The 17,367-nt window shown below is 48.0% G+C and overlaps 1 protein-coding gene across 4 annotated transcripts; it reads left to right on the top strand.

Annotated features, from left to right (window-relative positions):
* Window positions 1-5,763: 5,763 nt before the first annotated feature.
* On the top strand, window positions 5,764-15,918 carry LOC128419851 (uncharacterized). Of its 4 annotated transcripts, XR_008331935.1 has the most exons (19): window positions 5,764-6,060; window positions 7,176-7,317; window positions 7,395-7,513; window positions 7,627-7,776; window positions 8,190-8,332; window positions 8,486-8,600; window positions 8,712-8,848; window positions 9,034-9,153; window positions 9,287-9,401; window positions 9,668-9,802; window positions 9,963-10,127; window positions 10,297-10,455; window positions 10,564-10,668; window positions 10,786-10,891; window positions 11,129-11,191; window positions 11,438-11,620; window positions 11,710-11,879; window positions 14,832-14,943; window positions 15,881-15,918. XR_008331935.1 is itself a non-coding variant. In XM_053401037.1 (17 exons), the coding sequence occupies exons 1-17, from the start codon at window positions 5,986-5,988 to the stop codon at window positions 11,721-11,723; spliced, it is 2,046 nt and encodes a 681-aa protein (XP_053257012.1). In that variant the 5' UTR covers window positions 5,764-5,985; the 3' UTR covers window positions 11,724-11,990. The 4 variants fall into 4 exon arrangements, 1 of the variants encoding a protein (XP_053257012.1); XR_008331934.1 differs by lacking the exon at window positions 15,881-15,918 and having other exon boundaries at window positions 14,832-14,978; XM_053401037.1 differs by lacking the exons at window positions 14,832-14,943; window positions 15,881-15,918 and having other exon boundaries at window positions 11,710-11,990.
* The last annotated feature ends 1,449 nt before the right edge of the window (window positions 15,919-17,367 follow it).

Here is a 17,367-nt window from a genome sequence, read left to right as displayed (position 1 = left end):
TGCACAAACTTGGGGTTCAGGGACTGGAACAAAGGGATCCCCCATAAAATCCTGGGAGGGAACTGAATCAACAGTTGCAGATTGGGGAATTAAATTTCCACCACTAGGATTACTTTTCCGAAAATCGGACTGGTTCAGCTGGGACAAAACTAAGCCTTTTGGCAGAGTCACAATATCAGAGTCTATGCTTCGAAAGGAAGGCACAACAGTTCGATGAAGGTGAACACTGGGAGGTGTGCTAGACACTGAGGTGGGCCAGTTAACACCAGGGGTGGGAGTGCGTATTAAGCCCAACCGATTTCTCAGGAACAGCAGTTCCAGTGGTTTTGGGAGTTATAGATTCAGGTGCCCAACCTTCCCTCAGCCCTCAAACCTTGAGGTGTTGTTCCCCAGTTTCCCATCCCCTGTACCTGGGTGGGTAAGACCTTGATGGAAAAAGAGTTCACCACAAGTTGTTGTTGGTAAACCTTAAATCCCAAATCATTCCCCACCAGGACAGGACTTTTGCACACTTCAGGATCATGTACTATAATTAGGTGGTTTCCATAGTACCCCTTATACGACACTGGAACAATGGCAGTAGGTTGAAAAATCTCATTCACACCATAGGGGCTGATCTTTAAGGGTTTAGCCTGCATCTGTATGGGCAAAACCAAATCTCCTGACACACTGGTAATCTCAGACCCAGTGTCTCGGAAAGAGTTCACAGCAATTCCGTTGATCTCAATGGGGGCTGTAAACTTTGAATTAGCCCACTTCATGTGAGGCACACTTGGACCAGCACCGGTACTCACAGGTCCCACAATAACTGCACTTGAAGTGGCTACAGCTGGTTTGGAAGCTATAGAGTCAGGAGTTGCCGCACCCTTCCCCTCCGGGACCGGGCTTTCCCTAGTTCCTGATTTTTGCTGTTCCGCTTCCCAATCTTCCTCCGGTCGCTGGATCATGCCCACCGCAGGAGTCGAAGTCAAAACTGGAGGCTTCTTTTCACTTAATTGGGGGCAAACTGCTTTTACATGCCCCGGTTTCTTACAATAAAAGCACAGTCTGGAACTCGGAAACAATTTAGAACGTTCTCCACCTGCTGTAGAGGAGTCTTTTGCAGGAGTAGGGGGACGCCTTCTTTGATCTTTAACGGGAGGGCCGGACCTCCCGCCAGAAGCTGAAGCTGCCGGTCTGTACCCACCAGCCGGTCCCCTGTTGACCAGATGAGAGCGATATAGTCTAAAAGATTCTGCGAATTCTGTGGCCTCCTCTAAAGATTGTGGACTTTGGTCAGCAACCAAACTCGCAATTTCTGGAGACAGGTGGCGCATAAGTTGCTCTATTAGCACCAGCTGCTTAAATTCTTCAAAGCTACACACACCTTCGGCTGAATGCCAAAGTTCAAAGTTCTGGGCCATTTTCGCAGAATACACAGCAATGCTGTCTGAGGGACCAGACTTATCCCCTTTTCGGAAAGCCCTCCGATAGTTCTCAGGATGAAGTCCATGCCTATGCATGACTAATTTTTTTAAGCGCTCATAGTCATGGATTTGGGATGAGGGGAGATGACCCATCAATTCGGCTAGGTCTCCACAAATTAGGGAGCGCAAAATGGGCATGTACATTTTCAGGGACACCCCCATATCTCGGCAGGTTACTTCAAAAAGAGTCAGATAACTCAGAATATCAGTGGGGGGCTGATATTTTGGAAATGCCCTCCAGTTGTTGCTCAAAGTTAGCCCTGGAGGAGACTGTCTGTGATTTTCTCCTCGTGGCGCCTCGTGACTGTAGTCATACCTTGGAACAGGATGTCGAGATGCTCGTCCCTCCGGACGCAGGTGTTCCACCACCACGTTTCCACGCAAGGGTCATAGAATCATAGAATCATAGAGTTGGAAGAGACCACAAGGGCCATCGAGTCCAACCCCCTGCCAAGCAGGAAACACCATCAGAGCACTCCTGACAGATGGTTGTCAAGCCTTTGCTTAAAAACCTCCAAAGAAGGAGACTCCACCACACTCCTTGGCAGCAAATTCCACTGTCGAACAGCTCTTACTGTCAGGAAGTTCTTCCTAATGTTTAGGTGGAATCTTCTTTCCTGCAGTTTGGATCCATTGCTCCGTGTCCGCTTCTCTGGAGCAGCAGAAAACAACCTTTCTCCCTCCTCTATGTGACATCCTTTTATATATTTGAACATGGCTATCATATCACCCCTTAACCTCCTCTTCTCCAGGCTAAACATGCCCAGCTCCCTTAGCCGTTCCTCATAAGGCATCGTTTCCAGGCCTTTGACCATTTTGGTTGCCGTCCTCTGGACACGTTCCAGTTTGTCAGTGTCCTTGAACTGTGGTGCCCAGAACTGGACACAGTACTCCAGGTGCGGTCTGACCAGAGCAGAATACAGTGGCACCATTACTTCCCTTGATCTAGATGCTATACTCCTATTGATGCAGCCCAGAATTGCATTGGCTTTTTTAGCTGCCGCGTCACACTGTTGGCTCATGTCAAGTTTGTGGTCAACCAAGACTCCTAGATCCTTTTCACATGTAGTGCTCTCAAGCCAGGTGTCACCCATCTTGTATTTGTGCCTCTCATTTTTTTTGCCCAAGTGCAATACTTTACATTTCTCCCTGTTAAAGTTCATCTTGTTTGTTTGGGCCCAGTTCTCTAATCTGTCAAGGTCATTTTGAAGTGTGATCCTGTCCTCTGGGGTGTTAGCCACCCCTCCCAGTTTGGTGTCATCTGCAAATTTGATCAGGATGCCCTTGAGTCCATCATCCAAGTCGGTGGGTCTAGGGAGAAATTCCTCCTCCTCCTCTGCCGCGTACCGTCACACCGCTCCACGAGTTTCCCAAGCTCTTACTGGCGAGTAGACCCGTCCCGGGCTGGGCGAACGCCGTCTCACCGTTCTGCGAATGTCGCGCGATGGACGCTCTCGACGGTAGTCTCCCACAGACACTTCTTGCAGCTGCTGCGGCAGATCTTGATATTCATAAGCCATCCGGCTGACTCTCGGCCACATAAGAATGGACTGGCCCTTCTTTGGAAACTTATCACGGCACCGCTATCCACCTTGGCTTGGGTTTTGCTCCCACTCAACCGCATCGCCCTCTGAAAACTCCATCTCTTTAGGCTCTGCATAAACAAGATAGTTCCCTCTAGGACGTGTGGAGGTCATCCCAGCTTCCACTTCCTCACGAGGTGACAAGGGGTGGTTAACTGGCGCGCCCCTCACTCTCTCCAGGGTGCAGGACTCTTGCCCACCCTTCCGAACAGTTCTTAATTCGCTGGCGTCCACCAGCTCTCTCTCCGACTCGGGATCTCCCAAAAACCAGGAGGCGGATTCCGCTCTGGGACTTGGAGGTCGGGGGGGGGGGGTTTGTCTCCGAAGGAAGGGAACTGCCTTCTCCACCCGGACCCCATTTGTCCACAGTTCACAAAGTATATTCCTGGTGTTACCGGAAAAATCTGAGGGCTCCCTTGGACAAAAAGTAAAGACACCAACCAGAGTAAATTGAAGCAAATCAGCAGCCTGTAGGCTTGGTCTTTATTGAAGAAAGACTGTCGCGACAGGGTGCTCCCCTCACTTGCAGGTGAGAGGAAAGACCCAGAAAAATAGTGTGCCAGGTCTTATAAAAACTTTTTGAAATTCCCCTCCTCTAGGTCAAGCCCACCCCCAGAAACATCATGCATACATTACAGAAAGGAGGGGTTGAGGGAGGAGTTGGTGGTAACCTGAGTGTCTTGTCACCTGGCTGGTTCCTCCTTTCCCCCCTCCCCATGAGTCACTTCCAGGAGACAAAGGGGAGTTTGCAGTTTCCTGCCCCCAGAGGGAAGATCTGATCATTGTCCTTTGTTTCAGTCCATGCTGAATCCACTCCCATATGCAAGTTCTTTGTGATCTTGATTGTCTTCTGTCTGGGATCATCAGGGTTGGCATAGCAACTGGGCAGGCTCCTGTGGATGTGCTGAGACGGTGAAGGGATTATGGCTGACCAGGACCAAGCCACCCCCCTTTGATAGTTCTTGTCATATGGAGTAAAATAAAATGGAACAGTGCAAATCCGATGTATGGTTGATTTTCTATGAATTTATAACAGAAATGTGGCGTATGTAGTGTGTGAGTGTGTGTGTGTGTGTGTGTGTGTGTGTGTGTGTGTGTGAAGTTTGTACAAACAGAATGATTGGGGTGGGGGGTTCCTGCTACAGTTCCCCCCTTCGGAGATAAGATTGCAAAGGTGGCTACTTTGCAATCCTTTTCTCCGCACAATTTAAGGTGGTAAATATTAACCTGCTATTCTCCATCCCAGATGCGTGTCTCCATGTGAACCTGAAAGGGACTTGGATGTCATGCTTCTTAAGGATATTTGCATAGAAATATAATGGTGTAACAGTGCACATAGTTAGACTTAGGATATCACGTAAAATTAATATTTTGTTGCTCAGTCACTTGTGGCATTCTAGTACCTTGGAAGAAATATTTTCTCAATAGTGGCGTATGCTTTACATTTAGCAGGAAGGTCCACTAATGACTGAAAAATGCAGTTTGCTGTGTCCCCCGCCATTTTTGTGTTCTCAGGTGTCAAGGTAGCTCTTCTGTGGTCTCACACCGGCCTGGTGTCACAGTAGTGGCAATCCCTGGTGAATCCACTTAGGGCTTTCATATTAACCATGTTGCCTGGCACTCACCACAGCTGGCACAGGTTTGGGCACGTCATGAGACGTGGCCATTCTATGGGATTTTATTTTTATAGGCTCTGGTCTTGCAGTCATGGGAAGTTGCTCACTTGCACTTTAAGGACCAAAAAGCTAATTGCAGCCTGGATACACTTGCCCAATTCAAAATGAGTCCAATTTGAATTTATCTTGCCCCATGGTTCCCAACTTCTCAAACTGATTCTAAGCCAAAGGTCAGGTGGAACAACTCTGTCTTACAAGCCCTGCGGAAAGAAATCAGATCCTGCAGGGCCCTGGTCTCATGAGACAGAGCGTTCCACCAGGCCGGAGCCAGTGTTGAGAAGGCCCTGGCTCTGGTTGAGGCTAATCTAACTTCCTTAGGGCCCGGGACCACTAGGGTGTTGCTATATATGGACCTTAAGGTCCTCTGTGGGGCATACCAGGAGAGGCGGTCCCGTAGGTACGAGGGTCCTAGGCTGTGAAGGGCTTTAAAGGTCAAAACCAGCACCTTAAATCTGACCCTGTACTCCACCGAGAGCCAGTGCAGCTGGAAAATCACTGGGTGAATATGCTCCCATGGCAGAGACCCCGTGAGGAGCCTCGCTGCAGCATTCTGCACCCGCTGGAGTTTCTGGGACAGCTTCAAGGGCAGCCCCACGTAGAGCGAATTACAGTAGTCAAGCCTGGAGGTGACCATCGCATGGATCACTGTGGCCAGGTTGGGGCAGGAAAGTTAAGGGACCAACTGCTTGATGAGGCGAAGGTGGAAAAATGTCGCCTTGGCTGTTGTAACCTGCGCCTCCATGGAAAGGGAGGTGTCAAGGATTACACCCAAACTCTTAAGCGAAGGCTTAAATGAATAGAAGGATGAATAAGGTCTCTAAGGAAATGGAGACCAGAGATTTTCAGTTTGTTTCCCAACCTACCTCGTCTGTGCTTTCCTGATCAACACAAAAACGTGAATGGGTCTGATCCATTTTTCACATTCTGATGTTCCTGTTTCTCTTTTCTCTTTTCCCATGGACAGGGAATTGATTTTGATGACGATCAAATACCAGAAATCAGCCTGGAAGATCCTCCAAGGTAATCCTGTGCTAACCCCCTCCCCCATAATCAACTGCTTTTAAAAAACAATCCGGTCCATTTCTATGGTGGTGGTGCTTGGGGTCTTTGAAGGATGGGAGGCAATAAACCCTTTTGACAAAAGTGCTACTCCTCTCTCCCCTCAGCATCCCAACCACAGCTTCTCTGGATGCGACTGATCTTCCTCCTGAAAGCGTCACTGAGGACCAGCTGAAGGACAGACTTACGGATGTGGTCACAATGATGAAGAATGGGAAGATCCGAAGGAAGGCGCTCCGATATCTTTCTGCCCTCCTGCAGAAGATCCAGGAATATGTGAGTTGCGTGGCGAGTTTCCCGCCTCCCCCAGGGAAATAAAGACACAGGACACCAGTATTTTAGGTTAATGGGCAAAATTAGGCCACAACTTTATTGATTACAGGAATTGAGCGGTATTGGCTTAGGCATTGGTCCTATCGACTAACGGGCTTCAGCCTGATTGCTAGAAGATCGGCAAGAGTTAACCACCAGTAGGGGGAGTCCTGCTGATGTACATCAACTAGGAGCTCCCCCGGGGTCACCCCTCGGGGGCGTGCCTTAGGCCCACACCTCCATAGGCTTCGGACAGGGCAACGCCCCACGGAATCCTTTACCGGACTACCCTTCGTTATGGGGGAAGGTGATGGCGCTTCCTCCCCCCACTCATCTGCATAACAATACCCTTACCAATGCCTAACCGCCAATGCTGAGGAAGTTGTGACGATTTGCTATGAGGTAGGCAAAAAGCCAAATGGCTGGTGCCAATTTGCCAGGTGGAAAAAATTCCTGCCAGGCCCCTTGACAGCGACCAACCGAAGTCCATAGCAATGTCAAAGAGCCAAACCTAAAGGGTGGGAGGGTGGGGAAACTGGAGCAGCTGGGGCGCTGGGAGAAAGAGGGAAATCCTCAGGCGCGCCGGCCCTAAATAGCGCGGGCCACGCCTCCCAGGCCAGCCGATTGGCTGGCAAGGGAGATGACGCGCCCGAGGATTCCCTGCTCTCGCGGGGGCTGCAAGCCAGCCCCCCGAGTATGTGGGGGGAGGGCATGAAGCCTGCAACCCCACCTCCTCTCCAGCTCGGAAGGGGCTTTACTGAAGGGAAGCATTGCAACCATGCAGGGCTGTCACGGCCTTCAGGCTGCTGCTTCTAGGCCCCCCCTGCAAGGTGCCCAAGGGACAATCAGGCACATACTCAATCTGGAGAACAGAGCTGGGTCTGAGTAAAACGGCTGAGAAAAGAAGAAAAAAAGCAAACATTAGGAAAAGAGGGGTGGGAAGTCAAAAAGAAATCAATTCTTTTCTGTAGAGGATGCTAAATGTTTTGGAATGTTTGGAAGATTTAATAAAAAATGTTATAGGAAAAATGGTGATGGGTTGCTTCTCTTATCAGTCCCTTCTCTGTGTTTCTTCTCAGCCTTCGGAAGCGCTTCCTGCATCCTCCCTTGGCCAACTGGTGGCTATTACCTCGGTGTGCGCACTGGATCCGGACCTGGAGTGCAGGCAGCAGGCAGCAGAGGCCCTCTGCCATCTTCTGCCCATTCTGCAGCGCAACGAAGGTAAGACTGGAAGAATGCATCCCAGCATGGGGTGGGGTGAGGAAGACCCAAACTAACCCTTTGGCTTTCCTTTGCAGAGACACTGGCAGGAACGTTAAGCAACCAAATACTTATCACCAGAGCTGAGAAGGTCCTCAAATCCCCCGGAGGACCGGTTCCTGAATTGTTCGTGAATAATTGTTACCATCTTGCCAGGGTAAGTCGCTGTCTCTCAAGCCACATGTTTTGGGTTCTGCAGAGGCAGCACCTGGGCTTTCTGTTCCCCAGCCCTGCCCTGTGGGCATCTCTGACCTTCCTCTCTCGCTTCAGGTCTTTGGCGCCTTTCTCCCTGCGGAGCAGCTCTTGGAGGCCATGTGCTTCCTGGCCAGAGACCTGGTTGTCGAGAGCAGCTTCAACCCACTGGATATCTCCCACTTACTTCAAGAATTCATCAAGCAGTTTGGCGGCACAAAAGTGGAGGTAAGGCGTCTGCAAAGGTAGGAGAGAAGAAGATTCTCTGCTTTGGTGTAGGGGAGGCAACCTCATGCCATTGGGTGGCCAGGACACATGTTAGTTGAGAGGGGCCTGGCAACGTCAGGACAAGAACCTCAGCCAAGGGTCCTGAGAAACATGGGTTCAGGAATGGGGAACCCTCCTCCTTCTGGGAGCAGACTGGCAAGCTTCTTATCTTTTCCCACAATGGATAGGGGAACTGGCGCCCTGGAGCTGCCTGGGTCCAATACTCCCAAGGACCCTGAGTGGTACCTTGGAAGGAAGATGGCTGTGGTGGCACAGGTCAAGGCTCCCTCTTTCAATGAGGGATGGAGGGATCCGCCTGCAGACAGCCCCGCTTCCTTGTACTCTCCAAGCAACCCTCTCCTTTTCTCTGACAGGTGAAGGTGCTGCTGGAGGCCCTCTATAAGATCGCCCAGGGGCCTATGGTGCAAGGCAGAGACGTGGCCGTCTTCTTGTTGTCCATCTTGTCGCACCACCACCTGGCGAAAGTGGTGCAATATCTCCTCCAGTTTCCCTTCGGGTATGGAGCCCTCCAGGTTGTACTGGGCTAAGGGGAAGGTTGGCAAGCTGCAGGGCTTGCTCAGAAAGCCCTTGCTGCCATTTCGTCTCTCTGGAGCATGGCAGCAAGCAGAAGACTTGAATCTGACCATTGCTTTTGTTTTTGCATTCACAGAGACTGTGAGAGAGTTTGGAAGGAGGTTTTAGCATCGGCCGAACCAGAAAAGTTGATCCATCTCATGGCCAAGCAGATTTACCAAAGCCCCTTGGCGGAATCTGCCACCAAAGTGGTAAGGACCAACCACCTGCTTTCTGGCTTCCTTCTTCCCAGGGTAATATCAAGGGGTTCCTGTATTCTGCAGGAAAGCAGAGAAAGTGACTTGCACCTCTCTCTCTTCCAGCAACATCTCACCAGCCTGTTGCACGCCATCCTCAGGATGGAGGACTACAAGGCAGCTGTGCGCCAGAATTTCCCACAGCTGCTGATTGCTCTCCTGGGGATGGTTATGAACTTCCACTACGACCAGGAATTCCTCGGGTGAGTAGTGTGTTCCAAAGGCATCAATGAAGTCCTTTCCCCTTCAACCTCGGGGGGTTTCCAGTACAGCTTGGTTTTCCAAGGGAGGCTCTCCTTCAGGCGGCTGCTAGGGAGGAAGGATGGGGAAAGAATTTGAGTGTGTGGCAATGACCCTCCTGGTAAAACTGGTCTTGCTTTGGTTCCAGAGGGGCTAAGGAAGTTCTGCACCTCCTTCTTGGCACCACTGGAGAACAAGTGGAGGCGGCCATCGTTGACCAACTTTTCTGCCGGGAGACTTTCAGCCAGGGGTTGTCTGCCATGGTGAGGTAAGAGGAAGAACGCGGTGACCTTCCCCAGTGGTCTGGCAAACAGAGCTGAAGGCACGGGATCAGACTGTGCCCCTGTTTGCTTCCTGCGGTGTCTTTCCCTTCCTTACCAAGATCTGCTTCTCCATTTCAGAGCTGTCGGAAAGCGAAGCTGGTGGATCCCTCCCATGGTGGAAAATATCATCGCTGCTCTCGATGACCAGGAGTTTGCCGGAATGCCACAAGTCGCGGCAGCTATCTACATCGAGGTGAGGGGACTGACGCGGGAGGAAATGGGTGCAGCAAGGAGGCCCTGGCTTGGTTTCTGCCGAGTGTTGGGCTACTTTGAGCCTAAGGACTGTTGCCTGTTTTAGTGCTCCTCAGAGTAGACCCATTGGATTTGATGTACATGACAAACTTTGGTCCATTCACTTCAGTGGGTTTGCTCTGTGCAGAATTGCAAATGGTGGGTAAAAGGAGAACCTGCCTCAGCCTCTCATCCCTGAAGAGTTTCTTTCTCTTTGGGCCTCTTTAGCTGCTCAGCTGCCGTCTGGAGGTCTATCCCTGTGAGGATACACTGGAGCAGCTCCTCAACTGGCTGGAACATGACTACCTGCAAGTCCGGAAGCTCAGCATCAGAGGGATATCCCTGCTTCTGGACTCTGACATGGCAAGTGATGCTCAGAGGGAGGGAGGGAGGGGGGAGGGGGGGGTACAGATCTTGATTCTAATCATGGCCCAGCACTCTTTTGCTGGCACAATACTGAAGGGCCTGTGCTAAAAGGCGTGAGGCCTTTCAGACCTTTGAAAAGATTCTCTCTTTTGTGTAGGACCCTTCGCTTCTGCGGCTATTGCTGCTGAAACCCCTCACTTCTGCAGAAGCTGATGTCCTCCCAGAGTTGATAGAGCTGGTAAACCAAGCCTACCATTCTAGGGAGCTGGAAGAGAAAGACCTGAAGATGCTGGCAGAAACCTACTGCGGTCTGGCTGCCCATGTGAGTATGATGGGAAACATGACATCACACCTGGTGGAGGAGGAATGCTTTGGAAGAGGAAGGGTGGGGTTTAGACTGGCATGCAGCAGAGATGTTCTGGCTTCAGGAGGGTGTTCCTCTGGAAAGTGATCTGATGAGAAACACAACCTCTGATATTTTCTGCCTATAGGAGGAAGCCTCCGTCCGGGCATCAGCCATCCAACATCTGGGGCTGCTTCGGGGCTGGGTGAGAGACCAAAGGCTTCCCTTTACAACAACAGAAGAGGAAGCCATTCACGAACTGGTTGTGGTCCTCATTCACCTCGCAGATGAGGACGAAGTGGCCAAGGTGAGGGCCAAAGAGGTGGACTTATGCAGTAGGAGGGAGGGATTGTTCTCAGGAGCTTCTGAGACTATGTACTACAATTTGTAACCTTCTTCTCTTCTTGTGTTGCAGGCCGCAAGGAGGGCTCTTTCCCATCTAGCCCCAGAAGTCAAGTGGTGGGCTCATCCCAACAAATTTAGCCTCCACTTTGCTCTCCACCAGGCTGCCAAGCATCTGGTAAGGTCCCTCTGCTTCATTGGCAGCTTTGCCCAGGGATGTCTTTGGGAGTGCAAGGCTCTTCTGCCATGCTCTCAAGCCTCTCTGATGCCACTTCTCCTTTGTCTTTGCCCACAGAGCAAGACCTTCAGCAAGGACATCCTTCGGAGTGCTGCCTTATCATGTACGAAGCCATCTGCCAACAGGCTGCCAGCAGTCTCCAGGGTGGCAGCTCTGCTTCTGGGTAAGTCAAGCAACGTTCTTCCCTGGTAGGGATGTAACAATGGCGGGGAGGATGGACATGTCCCCAGGCCACCTGCTAGGTAGGCCTCCATCTGTGCCCAGATCTTGCTCTGAGTGCTCCATTTGGGTGGAGGCCTCTAGACGCAGCAGAGCATACCTGTCCTGCCGAGCTGCCTCTGTCTCCGCTTGCTTTGCACCGAGATGACGTCCCTTTTCTTGCCCCCCCCCCTCTCTCTAGGTCATCTGGCTTTCCGGGATGCCAGTTTCATCCACAATCAAGACATGGCATCCTATGGAAAATGTGAGTGAGACGTACAGGGGGCAGGGAGGGCTGCTTCTGCTGAGAAAGGTCTTCAGGGGAAGGCAAATTCCCAGATATATTTTCAGACAGAGGTGCCACAAGATGAACATGCAAAGAGAATTGGAATGTGACTTCACTGCTCTCTCTCACACACAAACACACCTGATGGCTGTTTTCATATTGTTGATGGATGGCTCTTTTCCTGTGTATCTCCGCCTTGCTCAACCTTTCTCCCTTGCCACTCAGGGCTGGAAAAGATGCAGCAGCACGAGGAAGAAGGGCTCAGGCAGACAGGGAGGAGCTGCCTGAACATCATGCAGCGGGCCTATAAACATTGGAAGAAAGGCAGGGTCCAGCGCTTTTTGAGGAGGATGCTCCACTGCGTTCACAGGGAACCTTACCCACAGGACTTCCTGAGCTGCATGCCAGGTGAGTGAGGCATCTGGTGGGCTATTGGGACATCTGGTGGGCTGTTTGGATGGGTCGTTTCTCAACGAGCCCCTTTCTCCTCCTGACAGAACATCCGGAGTAGCGCCAGGCCAAGGCAATGCGGACACCAGAGTTGTGCTGCAGAGATACCATCTTCTGCTCTCCGCAGGATCCAGTCTGGACCAGCGCCAGGAACATCACCGCCATCAGAATCGACCAAGAGGAGTGGTGCTGCCCTCACGACCCTCCGTACACAGCGGTAGGAAACCTTTTTGTTGTTGTGTTTCTTGTTGATGTTGTTTTTGATTCTTGATTTTATTGATTTTGAATCTCAGGGTGGTTCACAACACCAAGTATACGAAGCACAAAATAAATACCGTATTTTTCGCCCTATAGGACGCACTTTTCCCCTCCAAAAATGAAGGGGAAATGTGTGTGCATCCTATGGGGCGAATGCAGGCTTTCGCTGAAGCCTGGAGAGCAAGAGGGGTCGGTGCGCACTGACCCCTCTCGCTCTCCAGGCTTCAGGAAGCTCTGTGCAACCCTTGGGAGCCCGGCGGGAAGCCCCGTGCCTGGGGGGGGGGAATATATTTTTTTTCCTTTATTTCCCCCCCCCAAAAAAAAAACTAGGTGCGTCCTATAGAGCGGTGTGTCCTATGGGGCGAAAAATACGGTAATAAGAATAATCACTGCACAAAATTCATAATAAAAATATCAGAACATAATATAAATTAAAATAATAAAAACATACTAAAAATAGCCACAAGACTAATGTATGCACACTAATAAACAATACAAGAGCCCTGAAACAACACTCCAGCCCACAAATACAAAATCTAAATCAACATAACACATTTAACAACCATTTAAAACAACCCCACCTTCTTGAAGAAGGCTGATATATTAGATTTAGAAGGTTGGAATACGAGGTTTGGATGGCACGCCTACCTAACATACAACAAAGTGGCAGTGCATAAGGACTTTTTAAATCATATAGTCAGAATTTCATTATGCAAGGTCTGGGATAAGTACCACAGACTATTAGAGCCCAAAATACCCTGGTGGGCATCCCCAGTGGATATGATAACGGTAAAAAAGACAAACATGGGCACAAATTGGGCAACTTAGCAACAATTAATAAAGGTAGAACAGGGCCAATTAAAAATCAAATTGTATGAAGAAATTAAACAGTATTGTAACGGCTGGATTCACTATCACCTAATAGTGCATATATTTAATCAGGATAAGAAAATTGGTTTTGGGAAAAGAAGTCATTCTTACAAAAGGAATTAGTACAAATTAATAAAAAGACCCTATCTAGGATGTATGATCTACTTTTGGAATGGGAACTCAAGGATGAGATGCTAAAGGATGTTATGATAAAGTGGGCGCAGGATTTTGGCCACAACATAATGTTAGCTGTGGAAATTTGACATCAAGTTCACAGCATGTTATACAATAAGGGAGAATCTAATGAAAATGATCTACCGATGGTACCTAACCCCCGCCCCAAGGAATCGGCAAAAATCAATAAGCAAAAAACCAATGTGTGCTGGAGATGTAACACCGAGATAGGAACAATGTACCATATATGGTGGGGTGTAAGGAGATAAAAAGCTTTTGGAACAAAGTTCATGAAGAAATCATTCAGATTTTTAAAAAATCATTCAACAAGAAACCAGAAGCGTATATTGCAAGCATATAGTCTTGATTCTTAAGATTTTAGGCACTTCTAGCCTTAACAATTTAAGCATTATTAGGATACATGGTTATACATAAAAGGTAAAGGTAAAATTCTTCCAGGTGGCCTTGCCACATCCCCCCCTTCCAAGCTTAGAAACAAGTCACAGTTGTTTCTCCAGCTTGACTCTCATGTTGAACCCCGGTATAGACAACAGTGTCTCTCAAGGGGATCTCTTCAGGGGGCATTTCACAAATTAGTCGAGCGTACTCATGCTCTTCTTCTGGCAGAGGGAGCAGGGCTCGGTATATGGCCATGATGTGAGATTCTTAATGCTTCGGGCCACCATTCCTCTGACTAGAGATATGCAGCAAGGGGTGATGCAAAGAAGTATTAGGAAGACTAATCCTCCTACCGCAATGGCGGTCAAAAGGCTATGTAACCACCCTACTCCTGGGACCCAAGACCACATCCATTCCCAAGGATTCTGACTGGGTTGGTTATCATTTATAAAGGCCTGTAATTTTTGCAACTCATCCTCAATAGTGTTGTTGAGGTCATGAAACTTCACTCGGCATTTGCCTTCCGGGACTATTTTACAGAAACCTCCTTTGGCAAGGAGATAGTCAAGAGCAAGTCTATTAGCTGCTGCTATCTGGTTTAAATTCTCAATCTCAGACTGCAACTGTCGGAGGATATGTGTAGTAGCATTGATGGTTTTCTCCAACCTGCATGTTAGGGCAAATAGTGCTTAGCGATTTTGTTCAGCCACAACTCCCGGATGTATGCCGATGGTCAGGATGCTAACAAAGCCTCCACCAACAGCACCCACAGACCGGTCCAGGAAAATCTCATCATTGCACTGTTCCCCTTGGACTTCTCTCCTCTTTCTGTTTCTAAGAGCGGGTAGAGGAGGAAAAGCCTCCACAGTCACAGGGAAAGTAAAGACACCTATTCCCACACACTGATAATTACCAGGGTGGTAATTAGTGGCTAGTCCATTATACAAGAACCAAAGATTGGGGTCCTTGATCAGCCAGCCAGAACAGATGGATCCCTGTCCAGTGAAGTCAACTGGGAAAGTATGGGTACAGATCGGAGGATGTGGTGTTGCTTTGGTAAGAGGCGTTGAAGGAAGCCCACAACCAAAACTTAGCAGTGCACTGTGTGTAATTTCCCAGCCAACCTTTATGTTGGTGGTGCTGGACATGCGGCCAATCTTTCCATTTAGTGTTCCATGATCCAGAGGCATAACAACAAAAGCACAAGCCCTGGGTGGCTCTGGAGAACTGGAAATATCAGTAGGAGGTATCATTCATTTCAGAAGGAGGTGTCGCGAAAAGGCCACTTTGATTATACAGTAGGCCTGCCAAGACAATGTCAGGGTCCCTGATTAGTCCTGGGATGAGGGACATGTCAGCTACCTTTCTAGGGTGTTCATAATAAAGGGTGACATTTTCGCCATATATTTGAAACATCTGCTTAGCATGCTTTACAGAAACATTTTCTTTTGTCATTGGTCTCCTCAAGGTCAAGATGCACATCAGGGTTAACATCAACTTCATCGTGATCAAGGAACTCCATGGGTTCAAGGAGACCAAGGATATCAACAACTCCTCTTTCTGTGCTGAGGTCCCTACAGGTAAGCGTTTGACCTCTACTATTTCTTCTAGGGTCACTATTACATATCCTGCCTTCCTTTTCCCTTCCCAGATGAAGCTGCTCCCGTCCATGAAGTATTCCACATCATGGTTCTTTAGAGGCTCATCTTTCTGGTCTGGGCGACTGGAGTACACCTCATCCATTACTTGGAGGCAGTCATGGGGCTCATAGTCCTCTGCCTTGGGGAGGGGCAATAGAGTGGCAGGGTTCAGGGTATTTACAACTTGCAGTCCTTGATATTTAGCCATGTGATCATTGGAAAGCCAGTATCTCTCTTTGTATTCCATAAGAGTTAAGACCGCAAGTGGCACATTCACATATATTTCCTGTCCAAATGTGAATTTGAATGCCTTCTTGACTAATAGAGCCGTGGTGGCTGCTGCTCGTAGGCAAGGGGGCCATCCTTTAGCTACTGAGTCAATAGTTCAGACAAATAGGCCACAGGTTGCTTCCAGCTGCCCATCCTTTGGGTCAGGACTCTTGCTGCCACCCCCCTTTGTTCATGTACATACAACTGAAAGGGCTTATTTGGGTTTGGCAGTCCTAGGGCTGGGGCCTGCATTAGCTTGGATTTCAACGCATTGAAGACCTCCTTCTGCTCGGTGTGTCACTCAAAATGAGAATTCTCTTTCCCCTTAGTGCTTTCATAAAGGGGCCGGGCAAGGTTGCTGAAATCTGGGATCCAGATGCGGCAGAAGCCTGCTGCTCCCAGGAATCCGTGGGGCTGTCTGCGGTTAGTGGGTTCTTTAATAATGCAAATAGCCTCCTTCCATTCAGGCCTCAATGCCCTTTGTTGATGGGAAATGTCAAATCCCAAATATCTCACAGTCTTTTGGCAAATTTGGGCCTTTTTGAGGGATACCTAATATCCAGCCTCCAATAATAGGTGCAACAATTCCTCTGTGGCCTCCTTACAGGTCTGATACTCATCACAAGCCACTATCAAGTCATCAACGTACTGAAGAAGCACCTTTTCCCCAGGTACTGATTTGAATTTAGCCATTCATACTTCAAAAAATTATTTAAATGTTCCTTTATACTTTATACTTTATATTAATTCTTTATACTTTTCTATTTTAATATTGTTTATATTCGTCATTGGTTCTTGGGCTGTGTTTGGATGGATCATACCTTCCTGCTCCCATTTAATCTGAATTATCCTTATCATTCTTTCTTTGTCGCTTATCATCAGTTTATATAACATCCCTGCTATCCCTTTCTCCGTCATTTGTCTTTTGTTCAGCACCATATCTATTTTCATTTCTGTCCTCATTGTTTCCTCTGCTCTTTCCATTTTTATTAAATCATAAAGTCCTTGCACTTTCAGCCAATATTGTTTTCCTATTTTTTCTAAAAAAACTTTTTTTGTAATTAAATCCCCCTCTTTGACCCTCCTGCATATATTTTAACGGCATCCACCTTGCGTATGTTGGCATCCATTTCGTATTCCAGTTCTTCCAGATTCCTAACACAGTTTTCCTTGGTCCTATTGTCTTCTTAAAAGCCATGTTAATATCTCTATTAAATAGCCCTTCTCTTCCTATTCATTTATTTCATTCTCCAGCCTTATCCATTTAATCCCTTCCTTATATCCAATATCTATTCGATTTTTCAATTGGAATGTTTCATAGTAAAATTCTAAGTTCAGTATTCCCCATCCCATCTCTTCTTGAGATGAATAATTTACTATGTCTGGGGTTCTAACTCTTTAACTTCCAAAAATCCAATTTTTAAATACCTTATTCCATGTTTTGAACCATATTTTCCTAATCGGTAGTGTAATTACTTGAAATAAAAAAAATAAAAAAATAAAAAAAATAAAAAAATAAAAAAATAAAAAAAATAAAAAAATAAAAAAATAAAAAAATAAAAAAAATAAAAAAATAAAAAAATAAAAAATAAAAAAATATTTTAACTGCTCTAACCCTACCTAGAATAGATAAATTTTTATTTTTCCATGATTTTATATCCTTCTTGATCTTTCTCCACGCTTCTTTGTAATTTACAAAGTGTGAGGTCTAGGCTGGTTACAACAGGTCCAGGCTGGTTGGAATAGGTCTATGTCGCTTGGAACCAGCCCAGACCTGTTGTAACCAGCCTAGACCTCACACTTTGTAAATTACAAAGAAGCGTGGAGAAAGATCAAGAAGGATATAAAATCATGGAAAAATAAAAATTTATCTATTCTAGGTAGGGTTAGAGCAGTTCTGTTCCAACCGGCCTGGACCTTTTCCAACTGCTTTGGGCTGGTTCCAACCAGTGTGGACTGGACCCAACTGGTATGAACTGGTTCCAACTGGTCTGGACTGGTTCCAAGCGACATAGTCCTGTTCCAACCGGCCTGGACCTGTTGTAACCAGCTTGGGCCAGTTTCAAATGACCTGCACCTGCTCCAACTGGCCTG

Source organism: Podarcis raffonei, chromosome 8, assembly GCF_027172205.1.
Source record: "Podarcis raffonei isolate rPodRaf1 chromosome 8, rPodRaf1.pri, whole genome shotgun sequence".
In the NCBI taxonomy this organism is placed as follows: Eukaryota; Metazoa; Chordata; class Lepidosauria; order Squamata; family Lacertidae; genus Podarcis; species Podarcis raffonei.
Note: the sequence above shows the minus strand (reverse complement) of the source record. Positions and strands in the feature narration are given on the sequence as shown.